Source organism: Wolffia australiana, chromosome 3 (genome assembly GCF_029677425.1).
Source record: "Wolffia australiana isolate 7733 chromosome 3, ASM2967742v1".
Taxonomy (NCBI): domain Eukaryota; kingdom Viridiplantae; phylum Streptophyta; class Magnoliopsida; order Alismatales; family Araceae; genus Wolffia; species Wolffia australiana.
Window position 1 is genome coordinate 22476810 of NC_135837.1, and position 15697 is coordinate 22492506.

Below are 15697 nucleotides of genomic sequence, written 5' to 3' on the forward strand. Positions count from 1 at the left end.
TGATATAGATTGGTAACATTTAAGTTAAAACCAGATATTTACCAGGGATACAGTATTTAGTGCATCCAATCTCATGTCATGGAGCTACCATTAGAAAAATCCAATTTCTGGGTAAAGCACAGAAGCAAAATATAAAACTACAATACCAATTCTAATATAGTTTTTGCTGAATCTTCAGTTTGTGAAATCTGAATAAAACTATATTTTCTGAAATTTTAGTTGTGAGAGCATCGGGGAACCTTATCTAGAATGCAATTATATCTTCCATTCACAAATCAAATAAATAGAGTTTTACTTCCATTTCTACAGTGCAAGTTGCATGATGAGTTAGTTGTACAGTATTTGCACCATTCCTGAAATGGCCATGGTGGAAAGAAAAGAGAGGAAGAGAATTAAAATTATGTTCAAGAAAACAAATTTCCGAAAATAGTTTGACAGCACCCATGCATGACCTACATACTTAACTTATAAGAGGGTGTCAAGGCAAAATATAAAACTTTGAACAGATGGTAGATATCAATTGAGAGAGATAGGAAGAGATGTTTAAATCCAAGACAGCATACAGCTCCAGTTTAACGATGTATATCATCCAAGACGGCATACAGTTCCGGTTTAACAATGTAGGTAACAGGTTGACAATGACCATTAACATAATGTTATCATTCAATTAAAATTATTTTCTGTGGCATTTGATTAGCTGACTATCATCCGAAAAACCTTATCATCAGCTGTGTTATCCATCAACAAGAAAAAGGAAACCGATACCAATAATCATATCTATATCATCCAAGACGACATACAGTTCCAGTTTAACAATGTATATCATCCAAGACGGCATACAGTTCCAGTTTAACAATGTATATCATCCAACACGACAGACGGAGAGATATACCATATCCACACCCAGGTTGGCGCATCAAATCATAGGCAAGCACATTAGGCCTTAATGGCAGGTGTTTTGAGATGTTTAAATCCAAGATATAACTGTGTTCTCCTCAGTACAAATAGATAATATAACAAACTGCCAAAAACCATTCACCATTTAGTGCTAGAGATAGTAATACCGAACAAAATCAGTAATATAATTCCTATTGATATTGTTGTAAACTGCATTATCAACTTCATTATCATTGTTGTAAACGGAGAAGCCCCTCTTGGCGGAAGCGGTTCCCGACCGACGGAGAAACAATGGAGAAGAAGGCACGCGTGACGGAGAATCAATGAAGAAACAATGGAGCTCGACGTGACAAGAGCTCTCTCGACCTGGCAAGAGCATTCGACCAAGAGCGTTCGACCTGGTTCGAGGAAGCCTTGGACAAGAGCTTTTGACTTCAACCTAACGGGGAATCCTTATTCCTCAGAGAATTTAGAACTTAGAAGTTAGAAACATAGTAAAACAGAGATATTATTTCCGTCACCAGTGATAGTGACGCCGTCACAGTGATGGTGACGTGATGGAACGACGACGGAGGGACCATGACGCGGGTATGTGACGGTTTTTTCCCAAGCTCCTCAGATGTGTGACTAGACAATGACGTGACGAATAGTTCGTCACGTCACAGATCGTCATCGGTCCCATCACATCGGGGGCGTCATGTCCCGGACGTGCCGTTCCCTAGCTCATTAGGCCCACGCTACTCAAAAGCCCAATGGGCCAAATTACGTCGCATCAGAATAGAGATTATCTCGGCCAAATTACTCAAACAGAGATTATCTCGGCCCATGTTTCTCTGGTCCGTTAACAGTTCATCACGGTTCTTCTCAGTCGGTTGAAGACGACGCGACGGTTGTGTGGCTGAGGTTGCCGGCGGAGGCTAAATCTCCCTACGGGGAAAGCTTCCAATTGTTTGCGCAGCAGAGGGAAGAATGTCCAGGTCCTGTTCTACCGGTTCTTCCACTCCGATCTCTTCAATTTCCGGCGTCCAGGTAAGCTTCGAACGGGATCTCTTTGACTAGGCTATCCAAATTCAGCGGCGACTCGCCTGATTCTTTTTTAATTTGTCAAAGTCGGCTGGATTAATGACTGTTGCTCGTCGGCTGTTCATTCTGACGTCTTTCAATTTGGCCGAGATGTTCGATTCTCTCTTTTTCTCTTGCTTACACTTTTTAGCCAGTGAAAGATACCAACAGAACCAAAATGCTGCTCCTCACTTTGATCATGGATCAAACTTTGACCAGCTCAGCTAGTTTTGGGACTCTGCTCAAACTACGGTGTATACTGTAGGAGAAACATAAATAATTGAACTTAGTAAAAGTGATCTGGTTCGTCAGGTGGAAAGGGGCAGAACCGATGACCGTTTCAGGTTGAGGACTTTTTGGACCGTCGATTAGGACTTGATATTTTGCTTTTAATTTTGAGTAACAAGTTGGGTAAGACTGATTTTTCCCTTCAGAGAAATAGTTGTGTATTTCTAGCGCTTAAGGGTTGCGATAAACATGGACTTGTACTTGGTTAGTGAAATAGAGCTCGAACACGTTCCTACAATCTATGATGCATTCGTTATTATTTGACTTAGCTCCCCATTAATTGAAGCTTACCTATCGACATTTTTAGAAATATTTGATGAAATAGAACGTTGTCTTGAACATGTATTGATTAACAAAGGCGCAGCTCATGGCTCGCTGTGTACATTATGAAACTGACTTTGAGACTAGCGTCCCAGTGACCTCGTTTTTCAAGATTTCGATTTCTTAATTCAATTATGATAACTGGCCTTCGGTATTTTAAGTAAGCAAAGCACATTGGAACTGAAGGCTGATTCTAGAAGCGGAGAACCACATTATCATCATGATCACCACTTTTACTAATTTCTTAGAAGTGTAAAATCCATTCTTCGATGATGCTAGTCCTTGGATTAATAGATACATCACGAGGTTTAAAGGAAGTCTTGGGTGAATATTTTGTTATTATTCTTTGACTAACTAAAATATAATCTTCCTCATTACGAGCCCAAAAAGTGAGGCTTTCTTTGATCCTGTCTTCATAATATTGAGTAGGAATCTTGATAAAAGGAATACAAATCATATTTGGTATTGGAGTTTCCGATGAAATATTCAGAAATAGTATTCATAAAACATCCATCTAACTGCTAAGGGATGGGTTTTCAGGGCTTGTCTTCTTCTAAGTTACTCGGAAGCAGAGCTAGACTGTTTCTTCCTTCAAGCCGTTCATTTCCTGTCACCTTGAGAAGATCCCAGGGATACATTTGTGCTGAATCTGGGAGACAGAATTGGGATTTAGGCAGATTCATCAAAACACTGTACTTTTTTAATGGCCCGCCATCTCCCATAAAGGTTCAGACTCTGACATTTTACCGTCTGAATACTGAACTCAATTTTTTCAGGGAAGTTTATTTCATTTTTTTATCTATGATTGGTATTCTGCACAGATAATTGAATCCATCATGTCGACATTTTCAAGTACATCATCGATGGAGCCGCAGAAGGCAGCAGAAACTTCTGACATCATACTAGTGACTGGAGCTACTGGAGGTGTTGGTCGAAGAGTCGTAGATATCTTACGGGCGAGGGGATATCTAGTTAGAGCCCTGGTACTTGAAATTCCATTTGATTGCTACTTTGGCTTGTGAAATGCAAAAAAAAAACAAATCATATAATTTTTTTATCCTAATGTAAAACATGTAGTTCTATATTTTTCATTGTGGCATGTTTCTTGAAACTTTGATGTTTCATTCATTCATTGGGGGAAGCATATGACGTATATTATTTATCTTCTGGATTTTTAAATGTAGGTAAGAAATAAGGAGAAGGCAAGAACTTTGTTGGGGCCTGACGTAGACTTGGTGAGTTTTCTCTGATATTTCTCAATTGACATATTCCTAAGATATTTGAAGGAGTTTCCAAGAAGAGGGATTTCGTGCATGTGTTTTTTTTTCGAAATCATGAGGATACAGCCATACTCCTATGTGTGCTATCCCGTTGTCATTTAGTTTGGTGCTGTGGAAATAGCATCCAGGTCTTTCCAAATATTTTTTCTCTGTGGAAGGTGGATAAGTAATTCTTTAAATTGTTAATTTGTTTATCATATAATGTATCTGTGATCGCTGTTATCTTTGTTCATCAGTTTTCTGGTTGACATTTTAACCTAATAATATCCTTCAGAGGATTTATCATACTGAAGTAGCATGTCTGGGCCCACCAGGTTGGGCTGAGATAACCCTTGGACCTGTCCCAGCTTAAGGGCTCGGTATCGCGCTATCTTCTATTTTGCTATGAGTATTATATAATGGACGATTAGAGCTTCAATGAAGAATTTGGTAGTTCTTTGAATCTCCTGAACTGCGTCTGGCTAGGAGACATCCTGCAGGGTGAAGAACCTCCTCTGTCTTCACCCTGTCTCCTCTTCTCACTCTTTTCGGTAGGGTTCCTCGGAGGGATCCTATCATAATCTTCTTCCATTCGGCAAGGCCAAATGACAAATTGTTTTCTCATAGGGGTCGGGGATCATATCAATATATTTTTGTTTGTGTTTTAGAGCGTCAAGGATATTTTTGCGTTGTGAATTTTTTAGCTCGTAGTGTAGATGTTAAGGTTGTCATCATCTTTCTTCGTTTTCCAAATGCCATTCTTATCGCCAACTAGTTATCTTCCTCCATAATTCAGCCAAGCATCTTGGTCGGCGGTATACCATTGATAAATTGGAATCTGTGATATTCAATGATTTTTCTGGTATTATTTCTAGTTTGGAATAAGTCAATCATCCTCTTTGACATCTTAAACACAAACATTTTTCAGTTTCCATTGTTATGGGTATCCTCTTCTTTCTACATTTTCCTAATGTCATTCTTATCCATAATCGCTAATCTTACTTTTTTCTCTAAGTTCAGATTGTCGCAGATATCACAAAAGAGAGTACTCTAGACCTAGAGTACTTCAAAGGGGTGAGGAAAGTCATCAATGCATTATCTGTCATTGTTGGTCCAAAGGAAGGAGATACCCCTGATAGAGCAAAATACAGCCAAGTACGTTCCCCCTTGCTTTAGAAAGTCTCTCCCATTAGTGGACATTTCATTCTTTTTGATGCTTAATTATTGATTTGTTTTATTTAATACATTTCTTTCAGGGAATCAAGTTTTTCGAACCTGAGGTGACACTACAATCTCACTTCCCAATTTGTTTTTTTTTGTTGTCAGTATGTGGCAGCCTTTCCTGGGGATTGCATTTGGCATGTCCAGACTATATTGATGTGTGACATTGTGATGTTGTTGTTGACATTGGTTTATGGTTTGTAGTTGACGTTGTCAATGAGTATCAATGTCATGGTCATCATCAGCCATCCATATTTTTTTTGAAGAAAGATAGGAGAGATCACACAAAATCGGTGACCCTCCAGGAGCCGTCCATACGTTTCCTTAAACTTTGTTATCATCGTCATCCAGTCTGGTTGATTTTGACATCAATGTTGATGTTGATGGTTTGAAAGTTTTTAACTAGAATTTGACTAAGTTGATGGGTCATGTGGATGTATGGCATCACCCCTCCATGATACCTTGTCAGCGTCAACAACAAAGTCGTCACTGTCTCAACCACCCTTAAATTTGTCGACATCAGCATCATTTTCAACCGCCCTAAGATTTTTTGTGGACTCAGTATCATCCTCATAGTCGGCATCACACAATTTGACTCTGACAGTGTCGTTGACTTTGATGAGTGCTAAAGCCTTCTTGAGATTGACTTCTTCTCAATGGCCAGATAAAAGGAGATTCTCCTGAAATGGTAGAGTACGAGGGGATTAAAAACTTGCTGACGGTCTTGAAGAGCACCTTAGCATTGCGTGAAGGAAAACCAATTTTTGCTTTCAGTGGTATGATCTCACCCTTTCCCTCTCCTTATATTTTCATAAGTTTACTTGTAAGCTAGAAAAAATGTTTTTAATATTTCCCTTAAAGTATTATTAGATGTTATTATTTTTGAAAGCTTGATGGTGTAGGCAAGCAATCAGGGCAAGTTACGTGGGGGTCTCTTGATGATGTTGTCATGGGAGGCGTCAGTGAGGGTGCTTTTCTAGTTGATCCAGCCGGTGATGAGCATGGAGGTCCTACTGGAATCTTCAAAGGTTTTTTTTTATCTCTCTGCCCCTCTCTGTTCTTCCTATATCACATCTAATCTCTCTTACCCGTTTCTTCTTCACAGGCTCTGTCTCTACAGCCAATAATGGCGGTTTTAGTAGCATCAGGACGAAGGTACTGAAATATCAATTAACGGTGGCATAATTAGGACCGCCTAAAAGTACGTCATTTGGATTGATTGATGGCATGGTTTGGAGAATGGGGAATCTTCAGCAAATTTGGGTTTACTAAATTATTTTAATCTTATCTTCATTTATTCTGAATTTCTTTTTATTTGGAAGGCAGAACTTTTCTGCTTCTGAGGATGTCTCCGCATACGATGGTCTAGAGCTTCGAGTCAAAGGAGATGGTCGTCACTACAAACTCATTTTGCGCACAAGGGATGGCTGGGACACTCTTGGTTACACCTGGAGCTTTGACACTTTGGATGGTGAATGGCAGACGGTAAGTTTGTCTGTTTTTAAACATTTATTCTTGTGAATGATGTACTAGGTTTGTCAGACGGTGGCAAATTCGTCATTGTCATCATTCCAAAATCTCATAATTGTCATCATCATCCATGTTTGGTTTTGAATCAGGGTTCGGGATGTGATCCAATCAGTCGGATCATCAGTGTTACTGATAGGGGTTGGCACATCTGGATGACGACGATGACACATTACTTTAATGTCATGGTCAATGAATGGAAGACAAAATCATAATGATGGTGTTGACGTTGATGCTGATGCCATCCATTTGTGGAGTCCCCAAATTTTTTTGGTCGTTCACATCCATGTCGCAACAACTATCTCTGGGTAAAAAAGGAAGATGATGCCTACCTTGAAGACCGTCGTGTGGGTAACCCTGGTCGATAGTTGAGACATGTCCAGCCCATCACCCACCTTTCCTGATGTGAGTGGCTACATCATCGTCGGACGATGACAACATCGTTGTCATCACACGTCTGTGACGGCCTTTCATCATCATCGCCAAGTCCTCTGTTGATGTCGTCTGTATGTCCACATCATACTAACCAATGACTCTTGTGGTAGCCATCCGCGGGTGACTGATGGACGATGACTGCCTGTACCTAATTACTGGCATATTTCTGTTGGACTAACAATAACGATTGGATTGGCACACTGGTACAGTTAAGAAGCTCATCTGATCATTTTACTGATCGACTAGATCAACTATTTAGATCAACAGTTTTCACAGGTGATCCAACCTGATCATGATCAGATTTCAGAATACTATCTTGAATGAATGGCGATGATGATGATTATTTGTCATCAACTCATGGTGATGATTCTTCAACCACTAGTTATTATCATCATTGATCCCGAATCCTAGCATTATTCACTCAAATTTTAGCATAAGATTTATATGTTTACCTTTTATATATTCAGGTTAAGCTTCCTTTCTCTTCTCTGAGGCCTATCTTCCGAGCGCGCACAGTTTTCGATGCTCCACCTTTCGATGGAAAGATTTTATCCCTCCAGGTTTTTCCATGATTTCCCTTGTTAAATTCTTGAAGTTTTGTTAAACTCTCTATTAATTTTGCTCAAGTTTTCATTCCAGCTTATGTTCAGTAAGTTTGAGTACGATGGAAAGCTGAACCCAAGTTTCCGAGAAGGACCATTCAATCTTTCTCTTTCCAGAATCAGTGCTTACATTAAGGAGCCAATCACTCCCCGGTGAGCATGATATGCACTGATTAAGATGTTGAAAATTCAGGAAATTCATACAACCTTAATGAGAATTGGATCTCGCAATTTGACCACATCTCCCATCCTTCAATTGATCTAAGTGATCTGATCTATTGATATTTGCTTCGGCTCAAAGAATCAATCGATGGATTGAATCAATCAATAGATTTAATGGATCAGATCGAATGTCGAATTAATCATGTATCATATTATTTCTATTGATTTAGGTGGTAGTCTCATAATTTTGATAAAGATATGGACTTTTTTGGTCCCTTATGCCTGACTAAAGATATGGACTCTTATTAGTCCTTATTGATCAAATCAATCCATCCAATTGATCGATTATCTATGACAAGGATTGATCCCTCACCATTTTTTATCTGCTCCAATCTACCTTTTGATCTGATCAGGATCGTGCCAAATTCTAATTCAAAAGAACCTTTAAGATATATAAGCTGTTGCAAGTGGTCCATATGGACTCAGTCTTTGGACCGATTATTAAAACCATTAAGAATTGGATCTCATTTATGTACCATTAAGAAAGGGATATAAGAAACATGAAGTACATCCGCAATAAAGATAAATAACAGCTGCTAGTTTTTTTTAACGCAAGATTTTTTATTTTTATAATTATCTTATCTGTGCATCATATTTTCCAGATTTGTGCACGTGGGTTCTGCTGGAGTTACCCGACCCGAGAGACCCGGACTCGATCTGAGTAAGCAACCGCCTGCCGTGCGCTTAAATAAGGAGCTGGGTTCCATTCTGACTTACAAATTGAAGGTCCCTGTTCTTTCTTCATAAATTTCAACAGATAACAACTCCTGGCATCTATTAGAATTAAATGGAGTGATAATATATATGGTTGTTCTTCAAGATTCCATTGCAACTGTCACATCTCCTGCACTCGTTAATTATGATATTTTTCAATCAATAATCATGCTGTGTTTGGATATCTCTCAATTTCCAATTTATTTGATTACTGTGGATTACTTTATGGATAATAATATTTATATTGTGATGTTTAGGGGGAGGACTTGATTCGGGAGAGTGGAATTCCATACACCATTGTGAGGCCTTGTGCGTTGACCGAAGAACCTGCGGGTGCTGACATCATCTTTGACCAGGGTGACAATATCACGGTAATCATATCACCCATGCGTATACTGTCCCTGTGAGTCTTCACTTTACTCACCGTCTAGCTTTTCTTTCACTTGTCTCAGGGAAAGATCTCGCGAGAAGAGGTTGCCAAGATCTGTATTGCAGCACTTGAAAACCCAGATGCCTGCGACAAGACATTCGAGGCGAGTAGCGTTAACTTCTGGTCAACTCACTGGATTGGCATAAGTCAAAGATTACCCGATAGTCAAAGTCATATAAAGTTGACTTTTCGGGACACTATTGACTCAAATCTCGGTTTTTCTGTCTCAGGTTAAGTCAACTCTGCCGTTTAGCGAGACATATACTGTAGACCCATCAAACCCACCGCCTGAGAAGGATTATGGTGGGTATTTCTTGGGTTTGAAGAATGGGATCACCGGAAAAGAGGCCCTCGGAGGTGAGTTGGTGACAGCTCAGAGCTGAGTTCCATGGCGAGCATCGTCCCTGGGCTGGAGAACTACATAAATAAACTCCTTGTGACTGGGGCCCATGACTGTAAGTTGAATTCCTGAGGAGTTATTTAATTATATGATTATCTTGATGTTGATGCATTTCCATGCGCCATGGTGGAGCTTTCAAGTGGTTTGAAGAAGGGATGGCCCTGCCATGGCTTCTTAATCAGTATCAGGAATATAGGTTAGATTTAAGGTAGGTTATGGGATGATCCTTTGTATGCAATAAACTGAAGATTTTGTGAACTAGGCTCAGGTGCCATTAATAGAAGTTAGAAACTAATCCATACATCTTATTGATGATACTGAATAATTGTACTCAAGTCTGCAATAAAGTGTCGATTTTCACTTGCAAGATATAATGGTTGAACTATAAAAATACAGCTTTGACAATGAGATCAGTAGTTCTTGAATTCATGACTAATAGTCTCTCAAGATCTATTGGAAATATTGATTAAAATTAGGGTTCTATTTAGGGCGTTAGTTTTTTTAGTTTAATCTAATATTTATAAAACCTTTACTCACTGAAATATAGCTAGTCAATGATGAGTAAAGATTGTCTCTGTAGGGACCAATGATAAGGAATTTATTATTCTTTAAATTGACATTCAAAAGGAGAGACATGATACTTATAAACTGCTAGAAAGTGAGATGAGGGAAATGGTGCGGTAGTGAGGAAAATAAGGAGTGATGAACGGACGAGGGTGAATGGAATATGTGACATGAAAAGGAGGGTAGTGAGATGTGTATGTATGGATAAATGGGTTTAAATATTTCTGAAAGATTTGTGACAACGGGATGATAAAACAGGGTGATATGGAAAGGTCTTAGAGCTGATGGGTATAATGGGAAGTGATGTCATGAGAGGAAAGAAAGATCTAACCTAAACAATGACGATGAAGATGAATCAAAGTTAGGTTCTTATGTTCCATCAGGACCACGGTGATTTGCAGATGCAGGTGAGTACCCTTTATTATTTGTTGCTTCTCTTCAATCACTCAAGACACTAAAGATGAACCTAATGGATCTCTCAATTTAATTTATTTCAAATAGCCTAAAACATATGAACAAAGTTCAAAGATAAATTTGTAGCATTAGGTACCTTCACTTATAGATCATAGGGCATAGACGAATATAGGGTGAAGAGATAATTCTGCCCTCAAAATTTCAGCTGATCAGCCTTTTGAATTTGTTCAAGCAATCTTTTTCCCACAAATGCTTGGTAAGAATTATCTTTTTTCAATCCTTGAATTTATTAGATTTGCTTTGGATATCTGAAGATATAAAACAAATTTTCGTCATGGAAGAAATTTTTCCTGGATCCCGGATAAGTTTGGATTGGTAGTGCTTTACGAAAAACTATTTATGGAATCATAATTAATCTCTTAATTTCTTTTGGGAGATTCCTGATATTGGATATCTTGATATGAGGCAGTGTGAACTAGTGCATGTTGATTTAGTTGTCATATAATAAGGTGAAGATATTTTGAAGACATTTTCTGTCAGTATTTTCATTTATATCCGCAAAGATAATCTGGTTCCCTCTGTATCCAAAAAAGTTAGTTCCTTGTATGTGCCTTAAGAGGATCATATATATGAGAGATTATAAAAGGAAATAATAATAATCATTAGTTACTAGTTGATTTAGTTATTAGTTTTCTTTTGGTATTCATCTTGTTGGTTCCAAAATAAAAAACCTAAACTAAACCATCTATTAAAACTAGCAGTGATGAAGTTACTTTCTCAGACCGGAAACTTTTTATTGAGTTGTGAAGTGAGTCTCAGATCTAGTTGTGTTTTTTCAAGAAAATATAATCATTTCATTCTTCCCTTAATCGAATTACATCTACTTACTTTTCTCTTTTACCACAACAAAAACCACATTTCAAATTTGGATATTCCTTTTGATGGAAATATATGTGGCTGTAAATCCAATAGACGTTCCATATCTTGTTCCATGTTCATTAATAAAACATACGCACTATAGTGCACATGTAATGCTTATAATGGAGTCCATGAATACATGATCGGACTTAGTGAATTATGACGAGATCATAATACATAGATATCTGTTCTTAAAGCATATGTTCTAAATATTCCTATTCAAAGGATACTCAAGAAATACATCGAAGTATCCGGATAGAATAACACTATCTAGCCTCACTCATATGATGAGTATGGTTGTTCCCGTAGTCGTTAGTGTGGACACACTAAGGATAGATAGTGGGTGATCTTTAGTGGAAAAAGTTCACTACATCGATCTGTACGAAGCCCTGAATGATATCATACCAAACTGACATTCAGGTTGATTCACATCACGATTGTGTAAGTTGTCATTTGACTTGAGACGCCAAAGACATATTGTGGATGACAGTTGTATTTTGACAATGACCTATGAGTCTCTAATTATGGGATTCTAAATAGGCTTAGTTCGGGTGCATCAAGAAGTTCATGAAGACAATTGAGTGTTCATGAAGACAATTGAGTGTTCATGAAGACAATTCTAGGGACTCCCATGCGCGTTGTGGATATCATGCATCGCGTCAAGCTGTGGATACGACGCATCCACCATCTCATCCCCACTCGCGACTGTAGCTCAGCACTTGGATGCGATCCGGTGACCCTTGCCCCAATCCACATTCAGCTATAGGTCATCCATTGGCACCCACCGCCAATTGGCAGCCTCAAACTGAATGTGGATGGTGCACCCAAAGGGAACCCGGGGCTAGCAGGGGGAGGTGGTATCCTCCGGGATCATACAAGGAGTATTCTCTTTGCTTTCTCCTCTTTCTATGGCATACAAGCTAACACACTCTCCGAAGCTATGGCGATACGTGATGGTTTACTCCTCTGCGAAGAACGAAACCTTCATAATATCGTAAGAGAATTGGACTCACAGGTGTTAGTCGACATGCTTCATGCAGGTACATGCTCCCAATGGCGACTACACCGTGTATGGCAGGACATCATGCGGTGCCACCCTCGCACAACTAACGTTTGTAATCAGCTGCGAGAAGGTAACCAGACAGTAAATGCCCTCGCCAACCACGCGGTACACACATGACTTCCTTCCTCCCTTTTCCTTTCTTGTCAGGCGCTCCCTCCAACCGCTAGGGGATGCTATCACGTCAAACGTCTCGGCTTGCCGAACCTCCGCACGCACCGCACACTTTTGAAAGAGGCCCCGGGGGAGTGGCGGATCGCGTGGAGCACTCGAGGTGGAAGCTCTCACGCCTGATCCGACGACCACGACAGCGGGGTGGACTGCACCCACCTCGGATGAGGTCCTCGCCACGCACTTCATCGATGCACTTATTAAAGGCGGGGACAGCTCCACTATCTCTCCACCATCATCATGCGGGGGGCTCGTGGGAGGCATCGACGCGAGCACTTCTCCGAGCACCTGCAAGGTATCACTTATGTATCGTATCGTTTCCTTTCCTGCACATGGGCGCGAACGAGTGGGATCTGAGTGTAATTGGGATAGTTATACTCGCTCCATGCCTCTAAACACTGATAAACACCACTTTATAAATGAAATCCCCCTAGGTGGCGTCTAGGACACGGCTGGATCGGTCTACGGGCACAACCGCAGGGTTGGCCATACCCGACACCATGTTTTTTGCCAATTTAAAGAAAAAAAGATGGGATCATCCACCCTCGGTATAAGAGGTGACAGCTCAAAGAAGACAATGCAATGAAGTCATTGGCCAAGGCAACGAAATATCTAAGAAGACTTCTTTGATGATTTCTGAATGCATTAGTACTAACCCACTTATTCTAGTGATTTTATTTACTGGATATTATTATTTATTTTCTTACTCTGTTTATTTAATTTTTTTCTAGATCCTCATGCAAAGAGTTTTCCTTATATTGGTCTATCAAAGCTTCATCATTCTTTTTCAGTTATATTTGTGACATGAATCCCACATATAGTTGGACCATGAATTTGAACTTACATGATTAGACTAATCCATTTACAACATTTCTTTGGACATAAGGAAATAAGATACATGACCCAAGGAAAAACATTTTTATCCATGGACTGATCTATTTTAGAATCTTGGAAATAAATAATCAAGATGAATAATCATGATAAATTAGTGAAATTTGGTGACTTCTTCAGTAATTCACAAAAGAAGTTTTTAAATAAAGTTTTTGAAAAATTAATGAAATTTGATGACTTATTTATCTTAGAAATTCATTACCTACTTTATTTCAGTGTACATGGATTTGAGCTCCATCTTGAGTCTTCGTATGCCATCTTGACCATCAACATGTGATATCCTTTCTAAGGTTACTCATTTTCCAAATCCTGTAAAATCTTTCCTTCAGACCTAATATCTGGCAAATTATTAGTACAAGAAAACAAATACTTTTCTATTCTTCAAATTATATCTTTATAACAAATAAGCTCATTTTTTATGAATGTATACTTTCATCATTCCAGTTTACTTATTACTATCAAATAGCTTGTCAATCTCACCCAATTCTATTTTATATTCTGATTAATTTTTTAGTTAAAAATAGATAAGTACCTTTTAAATATTATGTTCACTTCTTTTTTTCTAAATTCTCTATATGTAACTCAATTATATGTAACTCAACAAAATTCTTCCCTTTCTATTTCTCTATAGGGTTCTCTCTCTTGTTATTCCCTTTCTCTATCTCTAGGGTTCTCTCTCGTTCTTCCTTTTCTCTCTCTTTAGAGTTCTCTCTCTTGTTCTTCCCTTTCTCTTTCTCTAGGCTTCTCTTTCGTTCTTACCATTCTCTCTCTCTATGGTTCTCTCTCTTGTTCTTTCCTTTCTCTGTCTCTAGGGTTCCTTCTCGTTCTTCCCTTTTTCCTGTCTCTCTCTAGGGTTCTCTCTCTCGTTCTTCCCTTTCTTTCTCTCTAGGGCTCTCTCTCATTCTTCCCTTTCTCTCTCTAGGGCTCTCTCTCTCGTTCTTCCCTTTCTTTCTCGTTAGGCCTCTCTCTCATTCTTACCTTTCTCTCTCTAGGGCTCTCTCTCTCGTTCTTCCATTTCTCTCTCTCTAGGGCTCTCTCTCTCTCTCACGTTCTTCCCTTTCTCACTCTCTTTAGGGCTCTATCTCTTGTTCTTCCATTTCCCTCTCTCCCTCTAGCTCTCTCTCTCTTGTTCTCTCTTTCTCTCTCTCTCTCTCGTACGCTCTTTCTCTCGCTCTGGCTTGTTCTCTCTCTCTCTCTCTCTCTCTGGGTCTCGCTCTCATTTTCTGTCTCTGTGTCGTGCTCTCTCTTTTTCCCTCTAGTGCTCTCTCATTCTCTCTTTCTCTCTCTCATTCTCTCCCTCTTGCTTGTTTTCTCTCATGCCCTTTGGCTCTCTCTCTTGGTTGTTCTCTCTCTCTCTCTCTTTCTCTCTCTCCCTGTGGCTCTCTCTCTTACTCTATCTCTCCCTCTGGCTCTCTCTTATTTTTTCTCTCTCTCACGTCTCTTTCACATTCTTTCTCTCTCATTCTCTCCCTTCTCTCTCTTGCTCAGGTGCTCTCTCCCTCTTGGGCTCTCTTCTCTCGCGCTCTCTCTCTCTCTTCCCCTTCTGGCTCTCTCTCCCTCTGGTTCTCTTCTCTCACGTGCCCTCTCTAACTCTTCTGGTTCTCTCTCTCTCGTTCTCTCTCTCCATCTAACTCTTCCTCTCTCAATCTCATGCCTCTCTCTCTCTCATTTTTCTGTCATTTCATTTGTTATAAATTTATTTTTGTGGTTATTAATTCAAACAATTCGATCTGATTCGATCTGAACTGCCAGCATGAATCAAATTGGATCACATTATTCGATCCAAACAGTGAACCGGATAGAAAATACGATCCAAAACTAATTCGTCGATCATGAATGAGTTGAATCTACCATGGGTCTGATTGAGGTTTGGATTCAATTGTTTGAATGCTTGATCTGATCAAACATTCAAACGATCAGATCGAATCCTCAATCGCTAGTGACCAGTTAGCCCCCGCTGACCAAATTGACTCAATGCCAAGAGAGTATTCCTGGTTAGAATCGCCACCTCATTGATCACAATCATTTGGCTCTATTAGTAACCAATTCAGCTTTTGGCTGAATACATTTCAAGCTGGTCAAGCAATGGTTGTCATTGGTGAGCTTGATGACCTGAAACCTCTAAATTTCATTAGAATCTAAGCTGCATATTTAATTTTTTTGTCATTTGCCACATTAAAAAATAACATATACGCCATCCTCTGGAATGGTTTCCTGGAGAAATGGTCAGAACATTGATAAAACAGAAATTAAGGTTAGTTATATCACATTGTATATTATCATTTAAACTGTTCATTACAA

General features: G+C 39.3%; 1 protein-coding gene across 1 annotated transcript; it reads left to right on the forward strand.

Moving 5' to 3' along the window:
• Nucleotides 1-1738: 1738 nt before the first annotated feature.
• On the forward strand, nucleotides 1739-9489 carry LOC144701331 (NAD(P)-binding Rossmann-fold superfamily protein). The gene is made up of 16 exons (XM_078573121.1): nucleotides 1739-1926; nucleotides 3109-3294; nucleotides 3390-3551; nucleotides 3753-3803; nucleotides 4848-4982; nucleotides 5084-5107; nucleotides 5713-5824; nucleotides 5951-6076; nucleotides 6154-6203; nucleotides 6375-6533; nucleotides 7478-7570; nucleotides 7650-7765; nucleotides 8437-8560; nucleotides 8806-8919; nucleotides 9001-9081; nucleotides 9209-9489. The coding sequence occupies exons 1-16, from the start codon at nucleotides 1867-1869 to the stop codon at nucleotides 9359-9361; spliced, it is 1746 nt and encodes a 581-aa protein (XP_078429247.1). The 5' UTR covers nucleotides 1739-1866; the 3' UTR covers nucleotides 9362-9489.
• Nucleotides 9490-15697: the final 6208 nt, after the last annotated feature.

Coding starts and splice junctions, on each gene's coding strand:
- LOC144701331 (XM_078573121.1), top strand. CDS start 1,867: ATGTCCAGGTCCTGTTCTACCGGTTCTTCCACTCCGATCTCTTCAATT. Junction 5,825..5,950: donor ACCAATTTTTGCTTTCAGTG/GTATGATCTCAC, acceptor TTGATGGTGTAG/GCAAGCAATCAGGGCAAGTT. Junction 7,571..7,649: donor GAAAGATTTTATCCCTCCAG/GTTTTTCCATGA, acceptor TTTTCATTCCAG/CTTATGTTCAGTAAGTTTGA.